Raw genomic sequence first — 17324 nt, forward strand, 5'->3', positions numbered from 1 at the left:
CTCAGGTACCGCAGAAGGAGGGAAGACTCCGCCCATCCTCGGCCTCCGAAAACATGTGCAGGTGCAGGAGCCAGAACGGTTGCTCCTGGGCCTGGGATGCCAGTGGAGTGGGGGACGGTGGGAGCAGGGAGAGAACTCCTGCCGCCAGATGCAGCGCGAGGCGCCCAGAGCCCCTCCCCTGCCCTCTGGCCTGGCCTTGTGGTGTGGTGCGAGCCTTCTCTTTCCAGCACGGCCTCCGCAGGGCCAGGGCCTGGGCGCTGGGAACCCGCAGCATCGGCCCTGCCCCGGGAAACGTGGGGCTGCGGTGGAGATTCGACTCTGCTCCCTTCACTTTCTTTCTCTGCTCCCATCACGGCTCAGTGGTTAACGAACCCGACTAGTATCACTGAGGACGTGGATTCGATCCCTGGCCTTGCTCAGTGGGTCAAGGATCCAGCGTTGCCGTGAGCTGTGGTGTAGGTTGCAGACGCAGCTCAGATCCCGCATGGCTGTGGCGCAGGCCAGCAGCTGTAGCTCCGATTGGACCCCTAGCCTGGGAACCTCCATAAGCTGCAGGTGCAGCCCTAAAGAGACAAAAAAAGAAGAAAAAAAAAAAGCCAAAACATTTTGATAATGTCCAATATATTATTCTTTAAATTTTATGGTTTCTGCTTTTCACGTCGCATTTTAATAAATCTTTGCATCCCCAAGGACACAGAGAGGTTCTCCTAGACGTTTTATATTTATAGTGGGTGCATTTATGTCTGTATTATTGCTGATTAATGTTAATAAATATTATGCGTAGACCTACTAAGTGAAGTTAGACTGTGAAAGACAAACATCTCATGAGACTCTAGAAAAGGATGCAAATGAACTTACTTGCAGAACCAAAACAGACTCATGAACTTTGAAAACAAACTTATGGTTACCGAAGGGGACAGGCGGGGTTTGGGGTCTGGCATATGCGCAGCGAGGTGTCTGGAGTGACTGGCCACCTGGGACCGGCCGCACAGCACCGACACCTCTGCCCGGTGTTCCGTGACCATCTCCAGGGGCGAAGAACCCGAGAGAGAGTTGGCTGCACGGCCCCGTATCACCGACTCACGTGTGGTCCCGCAGGAATGATCGCAACCGCTAAATCCCCTCGGCTTCAACGAAACATGCAAAAAATGCAAAAATGTTCCCGAATAGTAATAATGTAGTTGCTATCTGCAGATAGCGCAAGGTAAGCTTTGAGGTTCTCTGTGAGCACGCGGATGGCCAATTATTTCAGTACCTTTGCTGGAGTGACTGTCTCTCTCCACGGCTTTACCTCTGCACCTCTGTTGAAAACCTGTTGTCATAAACGTAAGGATTGATTTCTGAACTATGGCCTCATTCTTTGACTTCTGTGTCTACCTTAAAGCCAACACCGTTCTGTCTTGACTCTGTAGCTTCGTAAGACTTGAAATCAGGGAACAAGAGCCTCCCAGGTTCTTTCTTCTTTGTTTGGACGAAACTTCGTCCTTTGTATTTCTTCACATATTTTAGAATCAGCTTGTCAATTTCTTTAAAAAAATCCTGAGTGGTTCTGTATGAGATTGCATTGAATTTATAGATCAGTTTGGGGAGAATCATCATTTTAATATTGAATCTTGGAATCAGTGAGCATGAAACCAAGTGGGACCCTGCAGGGGCTTCAGGGACAGGTCCCCTCCCCACGTGCCCCACCTCCTGTCTGTAGCAAGGCCTTCCCCAAGTTCCAAAGAGCAGACTGAATCAGAGAAGTGAGAAAATGCAGAAACAAAGGACGAGGGTCAAGCAAGACGCTGTCACAACTGCTGAGCCATCAGACAAAGCTGAGGACCTGGTCCCTCCTCCAGGGCCATAGGGCACTGCCGAGCCGTGGCCTAGGGCTGTTTTGCACAGACAGACGCCCCCACCTGGTGGAAGCCGTTGACTGCATGCTGACCCCCAGCCGGGAGACCCCAGACCAGCTGGAACCAGAAGGGGAGGACCGAGAGTCTCAAAACACCACCTGTGACCTCACCACCAACCAATCGGAGATTGGGCGCGAGCTGATCACCCCCCCACCCCACCTCACACGGTCTGTAGAGACCCCTCCTGGAAGCCGTGGGGGAGTTCGGGGCTGAACAGGAGCTGCCCGCGTGCCTTGCTTGATCCTGCCATAACCTGCACGTTTCTTCACCACAACCCAGTGGCAGTAGATGGGCAAACCCAAGTTGGGTTTGGAAGCCAATATGGAATGACTCTCCATTTATTCAGGTCTCTTCATTTTGTTTTTTTAAAGTAAAGTATAGTTGATTTACAATGTGGTATCAATTTCTGCTCTACAGCCAAGATCCAGTCATATATTCGTATATATATGTGTATTAGGTATATACATATGACTTTTCCTTTTCTCACGTTCCTTTTATTACACCCTCGTCCGCCATGGTCTGTCACGAGAGCCTGCACAGGGTTCCCTGTGCTGTGCAGCATGACCTCATTGCTTGCCCATCCCCCGTGGATAGTTTGCACCTACCAACCCCAACTCCACGTCCGTCCCACCCCCCCTCCCCCCGCCTGGCAACCACAAGTTATTTAGGTCTGTTTAAGTCTCGGTGTTTTATAGTTTTCTGGGCACAGAGCTCTCATATGTTCCATTAAGTGTTCCTCTAAGTAATTCATGGTTTTTGATTATATCTTTGAATTGTAGTGTTTTTATAATTTCCATGTCTAATGGCCCACCGTTAGGACGCAGAGGTAGGATTTTTATCTTTGGGCTTTGTATCCTGTGATTTTGCCGAGCTCACTTGTTAGTTCTACTAGTGGGTGGCTGTAGACCCCTCTTACCCACAACCTTTAAAGAAACGAGCAGGAAGCAAGCACGGAACCCGCAAGGGCTCCGGGAGCCCTGTTTTGAGGTCGGGCTCCCTTTCCTGAGCTGAATAGGGGAGAAGGAACTGCAAACAGCCCCTCCCAGAAAGGGAAGGGGTGCGGGACGAGCTGGGAGTTTCCAGAGGTCACCCCCCATCCACGCCAGGCTGGGCAGGAGCAGAGGATTATGGGAGAGAGCTGGCTGTGGAGCCCCAGGAGGCTGCAGAAACCCTGCAGGTGAAAGTTAGCCGCCCCAGACCTGGCGGCAGACGCTGTGCCGCCTCAAGACACCCAGTGGCTCAAAGGGTGTGGGACGCCCCCACCTGCAGGGTTGGGGGCTCCCTGCTCTGGGCCCTCACCTCTCTTCTCCCACCGTTCTCTCCAGCACTAGCTTAAGGCAGCAAGCGTCTTTTCCGCAATAAACAGGGGCCCTCGAGGTCCAGCTGCCTCTGCAGACTCCTCCCGGGAGCCGTCGGTGGGCGCACCCTCCGCGTAAGCGTCCGGCCCAGAAGAGAGGCCCGCACAAAGGCCCGCTGTGTGACCTTGACTGAGTGCCTAACCCCGCTATGCCGGTCACCGTTATGCACACGGGAAAGCGGAGGAGGACAGCATCCTGGGCACAGCCTCGGGACACGCAAGGTCACGGCGGGGCCACAAGCCTGCAGCGCTCCCCCGAGGAAGGGGTGGGGAGGAGCTCGGAACTCCTCCCCACCCCTGGTGGTCGCAGCCAGCAGGGACCGTGCCGGGAGCCAGGGCGGCAGCCTACCCACTCCCACGGCCCGCTGCCGGCACTGTCCCGGGATGCGCTTTAAGGGAGGGCCGTGTGGCACCCGCAGCTCTGCGGCCGGGCGGGGCCGGCGGGCCGGGGACTGCGGGCGGAGGGCCGGAGACGCCCGGGCCTCGACCTGCCCCGCCCCCCGGCCCGGCCCTGCCCGGCCTCGCCTGGACCCCGCCCGGACGCCTCCCAGGCCTCTCCTCTGGGAGACCAACTCCCCCGAGCACGCGCCGCGGCGGGGCGGGGCGGGGCGGGATGGGGGAGGGTAGAGGGCGCCGCTGATTGGCCGGTAGCGCTGATTGGCTGGCGCGAGAGCCATTCGCTGCCGCCGCTGCGTCCGGCTGCGCTCGTCTGGGCTCGGCTGGCAGCTCGGCTGGGCTCGGCGGCTCGGCTCGGCTCGGCTGGGCTCGGCGGCTCGGCTCGATTCGGCTCGGCTCGGCTCAGCGGCTCGGCTCGGCTCGGCTGCGTGGCCGCGGACTGACTGACGGGCGTGCGTTGGGGGCGCGGGGCGCGGGCCTCGGCGGCGGCGGCGGCGGCGGCGGCGGCGGCGGCGGCGGCGGCGGAAGCCTGGTGCCCCCGCCCGCCCGGTCCTCTCGGAGAGGCGGAGGCAGCGCAGGCGGGCGGCATCCGAGCGAGCGCAGGCGCGGGGGGCGGCGGCGCGGGGGAGGCGCGGGGGGCGCGGAGCGAGCGCGGCCCGCCGGGCGCCGCCGACCCGGCCCAGCGGACGGACGGACGGACGCGGACGGACGCGGCCCCTCCCTGCCGCCGCCCGCCCGCCCGGGGCGCCCACCTCGCCGGCGCCGGGCCCGGGAGCGATGACATCGACGGGGAAGGACGGCGGCGGGGCGCAGCACGCGCAGTATGTGGGGCCCTACCGGCTGGAGAAGACGCTGGGCAAGGGGCAGACAGGTGCGTGCGGGCCGGCGGGGGCTGGGGCCGAGGGGACCCGGCACATGGAGGGGCCAGGGGACCGGGGACACCGGTGGGAACTGGGGGCGTCAGGGGACCGGGAAGCACCGGGTGCGAACGGTCACGCCGCTGCGGAGGCTGGCGCTGGCGCGCCAAGCCGGGGCCCGGGACGGAGGCCGCCCCGAGCGGTGTGCTGCAGGCCCAGCCCGCCGCCCCGGCCCGCGGCCGCGAACAATGGGCGGCCAGGCGCCGGTTCCAGCCGCGGAGCCCCGCGAGGCGCGCGGCTGCGGTCCGCCGGGCGCGGCCCAAGGACACGCGGCGCGGACGGGGGCGCACGGGCCGGGCCAGCGCCCCTCGGCCGGGCTGCAGGTGCGCAGCCCCGGCCGCATTGTGCGCCCGAGCGGCGGGGCCCATTGTGCCGCGGGAGGAGGGGGCTGAGCGGGCGCCCATCTGCCGTCTGCCGCGGCCGTGCTAATAGGCGTGCTGCCCGAGCAGCTGCGCCCCGAGCCGCGCGCCCCCGGCCGCGACCCCCGAGTCCCGCGGCCTGCGGACCGAGAGGCCGCGCCGCGCGTCCTGCGGGGTAGCGGGCCGCTCTGGCCGGGCCGGGACCTCCCTCCACTGTGGGAGTGGGAGAGTGCCCGGGCCACCGAGAGGGCTGGACAGCGCCTCTCTCCTCCCAGCCATTGCTCGGAATGTCTGCGACACCGCACTCCCCCAGGGGAGGGAGAGGGAGGCTGCCCTGGGCCCAACCGCGGATCGCCTGCCGCGGATCCCACAGCGGAGGTGCGGCGGACCCCTGGCCGGCGGGAGGAGAGGGCTCCGGTTGGTCCTGGGCGACTGTCTTTCTGGCGAGCCCGTTAGATTGCAGCCCCTGCCAGCGCTCTCATCTGGCTGGCCAGGCGTGCCCAGAGTCGCTTTGTGGGAGGCTAGGCTCAGCCATTTTCTTTCTTCTCTCCGGATGGGCCGCTCTCGGCAGCCCAGAGGTCCGATCGCCACTGGCTCCTCGTCCCTGTGCAGCAGGGGACCTTCCTTCGACCTAGGGCAGCAGGGGAGCGGAGGCAGGGAGGAGGAGGGCTGGGCGGAAGGGCTGGGTCCTTCCCCTGGTGCAGGGTCGGGGCCGGGGGGGCGGGGGGGGGGGGTGCTTGAGCCTGGGATGCAGCAGGCCCTCCCCCAAGAGCCCCCAGGTGGGCCCAGAGGCGGAGCCTGGAGGTGGCAGAAAAGTGGGCCAAGCCTGGGGCTGGGGGGGTGGTGGGGGTGGCGGGCAGTGGCTGTGATGTAACTGAAGCCGGAACTCCTGAAGGGGTCTGGGCTGGAGGCCGTGGAAGCTCCCCTGCACCCCTTGCTGGGTCGACAGCCCTTGTGCCAACTGCTGAGGCACCCACGGGCCCTGGGCAGTGGTGCAGTGCCCTTGGGAGTGGGGGCGGCAGGGCCTGGGTTCGAGGAGGAGGTGGCAGACAGTGTGTGGCCACCTGAGTTCTAAGTACTCCTATTTCCTGGGAGAAGCAGCTGTAGTTGGTGGCGTCCTCAACGGGGGAGGAGGGGCTCGGGCGGCAGAAAGCGGGCGGCAGTGCAATAATCTCATCACCTTGCCAGGAAGATGTCATAAGGAAAGCCTGGCGTGTAAGTGGTGGCAGCAGTGAATTCTAGGAGCCGGTCTCCGTGGGCAGGGCCGGTCTCCCTACTCTTCATTGAGTCAGACTGTCGTGCACTTAATTACGGAGGTTTCACTGGGATTAACAGTCGTGAGCACAAAAGGATGTGGGCTGGGGGGCGACCTGCTGCCCTGGGAGGCTTAGAAGCAGCTCGGGGGGCCCCTCCCTTTGGAGTGGAACGGGCTCTCCGTCACGTCGAGGCCTTCTCTGGGGGTCTGTCCGCCCTCTGTTCCTTCTGGCCTCACGGGTGAGCTGCCCCCCCACCCCAGATTCTGGCGGCGGGAGCGCTGCTTCCCGGGAAGGCTGGGGGGTGTCCCTTCCGCTGAGGGACCTTGTGGAGTCTGGTGGACGTGGGGCCTCCTGGTGTGTGCGCTGGGCCCGGCCACTTGGCCGGCCGGCCGGCCTTGGGCTCCAAATGCCAAGAAAGCTGTCATTTCCCAGGCCTGTCCCTTTGCTCCTGAGATAAACGTCGGACCTTACGTGGGGCTCGGCTCTCTGCCAGGCATCTTGGGGGAAGAATGTGCTGGCGCCACCCTCCTGGGCTGTCGGCTGCGGGCCACTGGCCTGGAGTGGTGCAGCCTCCAGGCCCGCGGCCTGGTGGGGCCCGTGGTTGACCCTCCTCGTCCCAGGGACACCTCTGTCCTCCCTGCTGTTGTCCCCCACCTCCGGTCCTGTAAAGGATTGCTGAGGGCAGCAGGCGTCTGTGGCTTTGGGCCACTTGGGGCAGTGGGGCCCGGGCACCCTGGCTGGCATGCTCCCAGCGGGGGGGCCTGCTGCTCTCCCCAGACGCTGCCTCTGGGGGATCCGACGCGGGGTGGGGGTGCTCCAAGGGTGGAGTGCAGCTGGGCAGGGCTGCCCCTTCTGGGGGCCCACAGGGGCCAGTTTGCGTTTCTGTTGCATCTTTTTAGCCACTGGCTGTTCGGCGTCGGGCTCAGGAAGCGGGTCCGTCACTTCTGCTGGTGTTGGCCCCACGTCGGGCCTGGCAAGGCTGTGATCAGAAGTCATCTCCTCTGCCCGGCTGTCCTTGGCGGCCTGGCGTCACCTCTGCAGGCAGCCCGGGGGAGGTGGTTTCTGGTCGGGGACGGGCCTTCTGGGCCTGCTGGGGGCCGGTGTCGCTGTGTGGGGTGGCGTTCACTGCCGAGGCTCCGCCTGGCCTCTCCTTGATCTGGGAGAGGCCTCTTCAGGTGGGGAGGGGCCCCTCTGGCGGGTCCAGTTGTGTAGGCTGTGCCATCTGCACCCCTCCAGCCCTCAGGAGAAGGAGCAGCGCAAACCAGGGCGTGGCCAACTTGGGGCCAGGAAGACCCCGCGGGAGGAGGGGGATGGGGAGCCGCGTCCCCCTCCTGGTGGGTGGCAGGTGGGGGGGGCCGAGGTGGGGCTTGCAGGCGAGGGGTCAGCTGAGGAGAGAAGGTGTGGGTCGGGGCCTCCCTGCCGCTTACCGGGCTGGGCTCGCAGACCGGTGGGAGGGCCGGGCGAGGAGCCCCTCCAGGCTCTCTCTTGGGAGAATAATGTGGGTGCTGGTGGCAGGCAGGCTGGAGAGGCCTCCTAGGGAAGATGCGGCAGGTGAGAGAGGGAGGGACAGGTGAGCGGGGAGCAGAGGCAGGTGTGAGCAGAGAGAAGCAGGTGAGCTGGAGGGAGAGTCTGGCAGACCCTGGCATGACCCTTGGCTGGAGCTGGAGCAGGACGCAGAGCCGGAGGTGGAGGCGGGAGGCAGCCCCTGGGCATGGAGGACCAGGTCAGTTCAAGAAAGGTGAACGGGAGTTCCCGCCATGGCGCAGTGGTTACCGAACCCGACTGGGAACCATGAGGTTGCTCCCCGGCCTCGCTCAGTGGATTAAGGATCCGGTGTTGCCGTGAGCTGTGGGGTAGGTTGCAGATGCAGCTCGGATACCACGTTGCTGTGGCTCTGGTGTAGGCTGGGGGCTACAGCTCCAATTTGACCCCTAGTCTGGGACCTTCCATGTGTCGTGGGAGTGGCCCAGGAAAAGGCAAGAAGACAAAAAAAAAAAAAAAAGTAAGTTGAACTGGAGGCAGCTTTCGAGCCAGTCAATGGCTACAGCTTGTGAGCCCTGGGATGGGGCGGGGGCAGGGGCTGGCCCAGGACCCGGCCTGAGGTGCCTGGGGTGCTGAGGCCTGGAGCAGGGGCCTCCCTGTGTGGCTGGAGGCATTGGACTTGGGTGCGCGGGGAAGGTGGACAGAGCAGGGTGGATGGGGCCAGGGCCACGCGTGGGCCACGCGTGGGCCACCTGTCGTGCAGTGAGCAGGGCACGCTGCCCTTGCTGTGAGCCCAGGGCCTGCCGCTCTGTGCCGCAGGGCAGCCTCTGTCTCCCTAACCTGTTGCGTAAGCGAGGAAGCGGGCTCAGAACTCGGGCTTTGGTCAAGGGTACCGGCTCCTGGGTTCAGTGGGGAAGCCCAGAGATGCTCGCTGCACCGGCCTGGTTAAAAGTTGGACCTTGTTCTTGAATAGCCTAGGGGCGTCCCCCCCCCCGCCCCGTCTCCCTGCCCCCTGGAGTGGCGGGACACCCCGTCAGTGGCTCTGAGAGGGACAGGTGCCCTGCGGCCGTCCTCCCGAGGCTTAGCCTCCCCCCCCAGGAAGCCCCCCGCCTGGCTGAGAGCCGGCCCTGGGTGGGCCGTGCATGGTGAGGGACCACAGCTCTGTGTGGGAGTCCCGGGGTCTCGCCACAAGGGCCGGGCCGTTTCGCGGAGGTAGGGATGGGGGGTCGGGGGTGGACAGAGACCTCGGACTCTGCTCCCAGAGTGGTCTCTGTGGCTCTGAGCACTTCAGGTTCCCTGTGTCCCACCTGCCTCTCCACTGGCCATGGCAGTGGGCGCTGTGGGGCTGGGGGAGCAGCTCTGTACCAGGGAGGCCCTGCAAGCAGGGGGCACGGCCCAGGCCAACCTGCCCGGGAGAGGAATGCCCTTGGCAGAGCTGGATGCTGCCTGATGCGGCTGCGGCCATGGGTTCCTCCACACTGGAGTTCCTCGCAGGGGTCGTTGAGGCCGGCGGCTCCCCACCCCCAGGGTCCCCAGCACAATGGAGGAAGAGGCATCTGTGGCCGGCCTCTGCCCACCGCGTGCCAGGGTGCAGAGGTGCCTCCAGAGCATGTGCTGGGAGTGCGGGTCTGGCTCTTTCCCTGGGAAGCCAGGCCGACGCTGGCCATGGCCCCGAGGGTACACCCTGCTGGACAGGGCAGAGGAGCAGAGGGGCCTCGGGGTCCGGGCGCTCCAGGCCCCCCACCCCGGCCTCTAGAGGGTGGCAAGGGGTACCTCAGGCCTCACGGGTGACCTCAGGCTTGGCTGGACAGGTTGGGGCGTGTGCAGACTGGGGCCTCCAGGGCTAGCTCCTTGTGCTCCCCCTGCCCCCCGGCCGTCCACAGCCAGTTGCCTTGTGGGATGCCGGGTGCCCTGCTGCCCAGCTGGCAGCCAGCACTGCCCTGAGCCTGCACCTTCCCCGGTTTCATCGCTGGGCTCATCTGTGGGGTGACCCCTGGGCCTGAGAATGTCCGAGCTGGGGGAGCAGCTGCTGGGGGGCTGTGCGGGGGGGGGGAGGCTGGCGGCAGCGCCACCCGTGTCCTCTCCACCCGAGCTCAGGCCTGCTCGGTGCTGGCACCTTCTGCGGGTCTGGAGCAGACAGGCCGGCCCGGGCAGAGGCCCAGGCTGAGGATGGCCTGTGTCGCCGAGCTCCCCGCGTCAGCGGTGCTGTGGGAGGGCCTGTGGCAGGCGCTCACGAGGGCAACTTCGTGTCACTGGCACCTGCTTTGGAGAGTACCTGTGCCTTTGAGGCCAGTTTCTTCGGGGACTCGGAAGGGCCAGGCAGCTCTGAAGTTGGTGCCCAATTGGTGCCAAGAAGAGGCTGTGCCTGGAGCCCCGGGCCTGGGGCCCTTCCTGCCTGTGTCCACCCGCACCGTGTGGCCTCTAGGAGGGGCCACGCTTGTGCTCCCTGGAGGCCCCCTGTCACACACGGCATGAGTGTTGTCAGACCACCCGCGTGGTGGGAGCTCAAGGTCAGAGAGAGGCCTTGCCACCTGCCTGTGGCCCTGGGAGCTGGCCTCTCCGGTCATGCGGCTTGCACCCCAGGCCCTCGGGGCCACCTGGAGCTCTGTGCCGCTGTCCGGGGGCACATCCCAGGGACGGCCCGCCTGGGCTCTGGTGCCCAGCGGCTCAGGCTGCCGAGCGGCGTTTCCCAAGTTTCCGGGCGGCTCTGAGGCTGGGAAGAGCGTCGGGGCCCATCTGCGGTGCACGGAGTCCAGCAGGAGGACAGCAGGCCAGCGCCTGTCGGGCCATCCAGGGTCTCGGCGGGGAAGGACCCCCTTCATCCCTGCGAGTGGTCCCTTGTGCTGCCCTGCCTTTCGCAGGACGTGCTTCCGGGTTCGGGGGCGAGCTGGTGCCGCCGGACGACCTCTCCCGTGGAGCCCTCTCCGGTGCCAGGCCCGGCCCACCCTGATGGCCCCTGTGGGCCGGCTGACGTGCCCAGGCCACACGGCACTGGGGGGTGGGCCTCCCCGAGCCCCAGGTCCTGGCCAAGGGTGGCCGAGCTTCCCAGAGGCCTGCCCGAGGCTTCACCCCAGGGTGCCGGCCGGCCGAGCGGGGCTGCCCCCGGCCAGCTGCCCGGGCCTGGCCAAGGTGGAGGCTGGGCTGGGCAGAGGCCGCGGGGACAAAGCAGGGATTGTGTGGGCTGGGCCCTGAGAGGCGGCCTGGGCCTTGTTCCGCGGCCTCTGAGAGGCCAGTGTTCTGGAGCTGGGCAGCTGGGAGCCCCCGCCCAGCAGAAGGAGGCTCCCGTGGGCCCAGCGAGCTTGAGAACTCGGCCCTTGTCTTCCGGTGGCTTCTTCCTGTTCCTCTGCTTCCGTCCCTCGGGGCCCAGGGCCGCGGTTTCTTCTCTGTGCCCTGGGGTGATAGCACCTCTGGCTGCATTTCAGAGGTCGCTGAGGTCATGTGTGCGGAGTGCTGGCAGGTGTCCTGGGTCCACACCCTGGGGGTGCTCGCCCTTGAGGGCAGAGCCGTGTCCCCAGGTGGCTGCCACATCCTCGCCCACACAGGGGCTGGGGGCTGCACCCCCCGGGCTCCTGCAGGCCCTGCTCACGGGCCTGGCTGAGGGTGTGACTCTGGGCTGGCAGGGGAGGGAGGCCCAGGGCACTTGGGCCGTTGCTGCCCACCCTGGGCTCAGCAGGGCACCTGGCTCCCAGAGAGCAGGGCTGTCCTTCCCAGCCTCAGGGCAGAGGTGGGAGGGCAGCGTGAACCCCCGTGGCCTGAGTGACGTGGCTGGGGCAGGGGACGTGTCAGGTTGCCGCTCCATCTCGGGGCCGTGGGCGGGTTTTGGGGGCAGCAGGAGGCTGAACGGCCAGGAATGTGGCATCTGTGATGAGTGGCTTGGCCAGGGTACTCCCGGGCAACTCCGCGTTGCTGGCAGCTGCTAGCCTGGGTGGAAGGCCAGGATGAGTGGGGGCTGAGGAGGGAGCGCCTGGTTAGCCTTGGGGGCTGGAGGGGGCCCCCGGGCGCCCTCTGGGCCCCCCACCTGTGATTGACTTCGGCCTGGACCACAGGCCACAAGGCCCGAGTAGTCCCAGGGCGGGCTGGGTGCTTCCCTCACTGGACACTGCCAGTGTGTGTGTCCAGCCTCCTTGGGGTCGATGCTGCCCTGCACTAGGGCAGGGGGGCAGGGGGCCCAGGTCTACAGAGGCTGGGAGCAGCCTCTGCCTGGCAGGAACCGCGAGCTCTGCCACCCCCGTTGACCCAGAAGGCCTGCAGCTGAGCCCGGGTGGCCTTGAGGAGCAGGTCCCCTCCCCAGCAGGTGAGGGGCTGGTGCTTGGCTGGGCCCCGCAGGCACGTGAGGGTCCCCAGAGACCGAGTGTGGCTCTGATGCTTGCGGAGGGAGTGCACCTGCACTCCCCAGCCCCTGGCAGTCAGTGTGGGGGCGCTTGGCGTGTGTGCACCCCTGGTCCCATGGCGTCAGGACGGAGCTGGGCAAGCCGCCCGTCCCAGGGCCACTCCCGCCGCCCCAGGAGTCAGCTGGAAGGCACAGGGCACCCGGGGTCTCTGGGGTCAGCCCGTGGGCAGGGCCCCCAGTCCAGACTCGGTGGTGGGAGTGTCACGTGTCTCCGGGCGTCGGTCTCCCTGTTCTGCCTCGGGTGTGAGAGTGGGGGGCTCCTCCACGAGGGGGCTTGCTGGCCTGGGGCCGAGCACGGGCCCGGCACAGCTGCTGCAGCCGGTGGAACCCTTGGGCTGCGTGCCTGAGAGTGGGCTTGGGCTGGGCGGGGAGAAGCGAGGACGAGGCTGGACAGATGGACGTCGTGCGTGCTGATCCCTCTGAGGTGGTATTTCGGGCAGCGCTGGTTTGGGGGCAGCGAGTGGGCAGAGTGGATGGGGGGACCGTGGCAAAGCTGGCCGGCCAGCTGGGCCAGGCCGAGGGGCTTGTCTCGTTCCTTCCCTCTGCCCCGTGGCGCCCGCGAGGTAGCCTGCCCTGCTGTGTCCCCACCCCGCTGACCTCTTGTGCTCAGCCTGCTGCCATCTGGCTGGCAGATGCCCTGTCCTGGGGGTCCCCCCCGGGGTGCGGGCCCCACGTTCCTGGGCTGCCGTGGGCACCGCTTGTCTGCATACAGGCAATTCCAGACAGAGAAGTAGAGAAAGGAGTGCCCTGGACCCCGCGAGCCCACCCCAGCCTCAGTGACTAGTCTTTGCTTCACCCCCCACCCGACATCTTCTCTCTGTAAATATTTTAGCGCTGTGTCTGGAGAAGAGGGGCTCTTAAAAGGCACACACCCGTGGCACCCTGGGAAGGTGACACTCTTTTTCCGTGCTGGCAGAAATCCAGCCAGGGGCTGCGTTTGTAACATTTAAGGGCTGTTTCTTGGAGCCCGCGTCCCCGCCGTGGCCCCGCCCCCGGGGCTCCCCCACTTCCAGGGTCCTCATCTCAGCATCACCACTCAGCAGGTCTGTGGGGGTGCTGCTACCGGCAGGGGCTCCCCTGGGAGAGGACACTGCACCATGTGTGCCCGTCCCACCCTCTTTCCCACCCCTGCCCTTGGCGGGTGGCGGCAGGGAAGTAGGGACCTGGCCCTGTGGGGGTGGGGAGGGTGTGGCTCTGCCCAGCCTGGGAGCTTCACTCCTGCCGGCACGCAGAGTGCAGGCCCGTGATGGTTCATACCTGCAGGGAGCACCCTTTGGGCTCCATTGTGCGGGGTTGTGCGGGGCGTGGGCTTATGGCAGGTGAGGGTGGTGGCCCGTCATTCAGGGGTTGCTCCCCTGAGCTGCAGCCCTGGGCGGGTATGGGTAAGGACAGGCGCAGAGCTGGGGCCGCCCGGGGGGCATGGACCAGCTTCCCATGGACGTCTGGTCCCTCTGCCGTACTTTGGCTCCATGCACAGCCTCACCCTCGGCCCTGGCGGCCCTTTCTCTGGGGGCCCGTTTGAGTGCTCACTGCCCAAGGGAGGACGGCAGGTGCTCGAGGCAGTCAGCGCCCAGGTGGGGCAGCAGCGGCGGCCCTGCCCTCCTGCCACCCAGCCTTGGACTCTTCCTCCCTGAACGCCTGCGCCAGCAGCCTGGCCTGTGGCTCCCACAGCTGACCTCACGGGAGCAGCTGAGCTGGCCCCCTTGTGCAGGCTGTGCTTTGGGGTTTCCTGCTTCCGGCAGTGCCTTCCCCGGCGTGCCTGCTTCCTTGGGGGCCAAAGTGACCTAGAAGGGGTCTCCCAGCCAGCAGATCCGCACACGTCCAGGGCCAGCAGTGTCCAGGCGCCGGGGACCCTGCCCCCTGCGCTGCTCTCACCTCCTGTCTCCGCTCCACCCCCCAGGGTTGTGCGGTGGCAGGGGCAGCTCTCCAGCCCCGCCCCCAGCAGAGAGCACCCTGGGTCCCCTTCCAGTTCCAGGAGGGCTCGCGTGCGGCGCCCTGCAGCCTGGGGCCCGGCCTGGTCCTGGGGAGGCTGCGGGCGGGGAGCTGTCCGGCGCGGCAGTGCTGAAGTCTGCAGCTTCTGAGCCTCGGGAGGGCTGCGGTCGGCGGCTTGTCCTCAAACCTCCCCCGCGGCGCCAAGCAGACCTGCGGGAAGGGCTCGGCGTCTTGCAGACCTGCGGGAAGGGCTCGGCGTCTTTCCGAGTTCCCTCGCCTCCGGGTGCGGGCCGTGCTTCTGTGCTGAGGGGCAGGTGGAAGCTGCCTGGTGCTGCACGTGCGCAGTGGAGGCCCGAGCCCCCCAGCCCCCGCTGGTGTGCCCCCGCTGGAGACCCCAGCCCCCCGGTCCCCTCCTGGGGCAGAAGGGGCTGGTGGCCAGTTCTGGGGGTGCCACTGACCCGCTGGGGCGCGGGGCGGGCCAGGGCCCACAGAGCAGGACGTAGAGCTGCTCATGCCCTGGGGCTGCCGGCACCTCCTCTGGCTCGGGGTGACTCGAGGCGACGCCCCAGGGCAGGCCCTGGTGCCGCTGATGCTGGCTGGGTGTCTCCCGGTGGCAGGAGCTGCTGCAGTGAACCCTCCCGTCCAGAATCCCTGTGTGGCTGCTTTGGGGCACAGAGCAGCCCGGGAGGCATCGGCCACCAGCCCCATACCCTGCAGGCTGTGGGGGCGGTGCCGTCCAGGCTCACGGGGTGGGCAGGTGCACCGTGAGGGGGTCTGTGCCACACCTGCGGGTGCCTCCCCTGCCTCCTTATTTCGAGGTCTTCTGGCCCAGGGTGGATGAAAAGCTGGAGGGACCGCTGACCGCTGGGCATCAGTGATGGCCTTAGGAGGCGGAGGGGAAGGCCCGCTGACCCTCTGCGCCAGAGGCTGGCCTGCCTGGGCTCCTCGGGGGGCAGCGAGGTGGGCGTGAAGCACAGGTGTTACCCTCCCTCTGTGACACCTCCGGCCGACCCCCGGAACTGTCCGCATGCACAGGGTGGGTCCCCTGGGCCTCCGTCCATGCCTGCGGACCCCTCCCCAGGCCTGGGGCCCTGGAGGGAATTGGGCCTGGACTCAGGAAGCCGGGCGCCCCCAGCTCCAACCCCCAGGAACCCCCCATCTGAAGCACCGTCTTGGGCTGGCTGGGCGGGGGGCCTGCGGCAGGGCCGAGCCATGGGGGTGGAGGGACGTTTCCTGGGCGTGGGGGGCGGTGCTGGGCAGGGTCAGAGGCTGGCTTATCTCTGGAAGCAAGGGCCTGTCTCAGATTGGAGGCTTGCTGACTCTAAACCCCAAATCCCATGGGATTTATGACTAATCACGAAGTGGCACAGATAGGCCATTCTCCAGCAGATGCCACGGGGCCGCAGAGGGCATCTGTACACAGGCATGGGCCACGTCGGCAGGGCAGCCACGTTGGGGTCCGGGCGAGGGCTGCGGGGGGCACCTCGGGGTAACGCCCTGTGGCCCGCGGTCTATGGGCTGGGTTCCCAGAGTCACTTCAGCTTTGCTGCTGGCCCTGGGAGGGCACACGATGTCCTCAGGGTCCCCAGAGAGCTTGGCCATGCCGCCGCACATCCGTGCCTCCCCTCCTGGGTCCCTCTGCCTGAGAGGTGCTCAGACCCCTGTTCCACAGCCCGCCTTTGGGGACAGCTGGCCGTGGGGCCTCTGACTTGGGCCCTGCCTCACGCCGCCCCCTCTTCCGTGCACACCCTCCTCTGGGCATCTGTGCGCTGCCTTGTGCACGACGGCCTGGGGGCACCCCCTCTGTCGGGGGTAGGGCTGAAGGCCACGTCTGGGTGAGCACCTACGGGAGGAGCCTGCACCGGTCAGGGCTGTGAGGTCCAGAGAGGCTCGGGGCCTCTGCCCGCACGGTCTCACTCTGTCCTTTCTGTCCAGGGGGCTGTGCCATCCCGAGGCGCCCCAGGTGGGGGCTTCTGGGTGACAGTCCCGCCCAGCTGGTGCTGAGAGGGTCCCGTGCTGACCGAGGCCTAGAGGCAGCCGTCTTGGTGCTGCCGGGGGAGGCTCTGGTCTCCTGGCTGGTGAATGCCTGGGCCACCTCTGGGAAGCTGGCCGGCTCTGCTGGGGACAGTCCTGACCTGGGCCGAGAGACCCAATGGGCAGTGTCCAGGCTGGGTCTGTGGCCCCCTCCACCAGCCTGTGGCAGGAGCGCCCTGAGTGGGCCTTGGGGAGGAAGGAGGCCCCTCAGGAGCCTGCCTTGCCCTGTGCAGGACTGCGGGGCGGCAGGGGGTTCATTGGTGCTGTGGGCACGTGCCCGGGCACCATCTCGGGGCCCTGCAATTCCTTGCTGGGCCTCAGGAGTTCATCCCTGGGGTGGGCCCTGCTGAGCCTGGGGCTGCAGGCGAGGGTGTCCCCACGGAGCTGGCTCTGCTCTTGGATGCTCACGCTGGGGCAGCGTGGCGGGGGCCCTGCTCGGCAGGCTCGGAGCATCTGTCAGCGCCCTGCCCTTCTTTTCTCCCTGCTTGGGGTCCAGGGCGGGCGGCGGCAGGCCTGTTGGCAGGGTCAGCAGAGCAAGAGCCCGGGGGCCCCGTGCCGGCAGGATGATGTGGGGCTCCCTGGGGTGCGGCCTTCCCAAGCACTGGGTCTGGGACTTCACAAGCCAGGCCTGTGCCCTGTGGCCGGTGCTGATGCCAACTGCAGATCTGCAGGTGGGAGGGTGTGTGTGCGAGATCCAAGCTGCCTGTCCGTCCCTGGGGGTCGGGGGGCTGTGGGACAGGCTCCACTGCCCGGGTGGGAGGTCGAGGGTCAGGGATCAGGACTGTTTCCCGGGGAGAGCTGAGCACACGGGCTGGGCACCTGTCCTGAGACCTGTGCCCATTTGCACCGTAGGGTGGCAGGTTCCACTGCCCGGCCCTTCCAGCTGCTCTCCGCTGGCGCCGCAGGCTGGGCGTGCATCTGTATGTCTGTGTCTGAGACACCGGGCAGGGGATTTGCCTGGTACCTCAGCCAGGCCCTCCTGAATCGGGTGGGAGCGGCCTGCACACGGCCTGCCTGGCCCAGCGCCTTGGTGTCCCTCTCGTGTGCGGTGCCGGCTGGGCCCCTGGCCGGCCCCAGCAGCCAGCTCAGCCCCCAGCTCCCCCACGTGCTCCACGGTCAGGGCCAGCGCCTTCGTGGCCTGCCCCGGACCCCTGACCCAGGGACTTGGGGTGCTGGTCTCCTGGGAAAGTCCAGCACGGGCCTCCAGCTCCCCACCTGGTGAGCAGGCGTGGGCACAGGCTTGTCAGCCCGGGGAGGGCAGGACACAGGACCCTGTCTGAGAAACCGAGTCAGCAGACAGGTT

General features: G+C 66.5%; 1 protein-coding gene across 18 annotated transcripts in view; it reads left to right on the plus strand.

The window, feature by feature from the left end:
* Nucleotides 1-4087: 4087 nt before the first annotated feature.
* The window catches only part of BRSK2 (BR serine/threonine kinase 2), a 57538-nt gene continuing 44301 nt past the window's right edge, over nucleotides 4088-17324 (plus strand). For all 18 annotated transcript variants that reach the window (XR_002341376.2, XR_014836544.1, XR_014836545.1 and 15 more), the window contains exon 1: nucleotides 4088-4522. Coding sequence is in view for 13 of the 18 variants with exons in the window: in XM_085009841.1 (XP_084865967.1) it covers nucleotides 4429-4522 (94 nt within the window). In the remaining 5 variants the exon portion in view is untranslated. The remainder of the gene's footprint in view (nucleotides 4523-17324) is intronic.

Source organism: Sus scrofa, chromosome 2, assembly GCF_054392235.1.
Source record: "Sus scrofa isolate SSC_HxYL_T2T_F1_AM1 chromosome 2, Sscrofa_HxYL_maternal_Yorkshire_Landrace_v2.0, whole genome shotgun sequence".
NCBI classification, from domain to species: Eukaryota; Metazoa; Chordata; class Mammalia; order Artiodactyla; family Suidae; genus Sus; species Sus scrofa.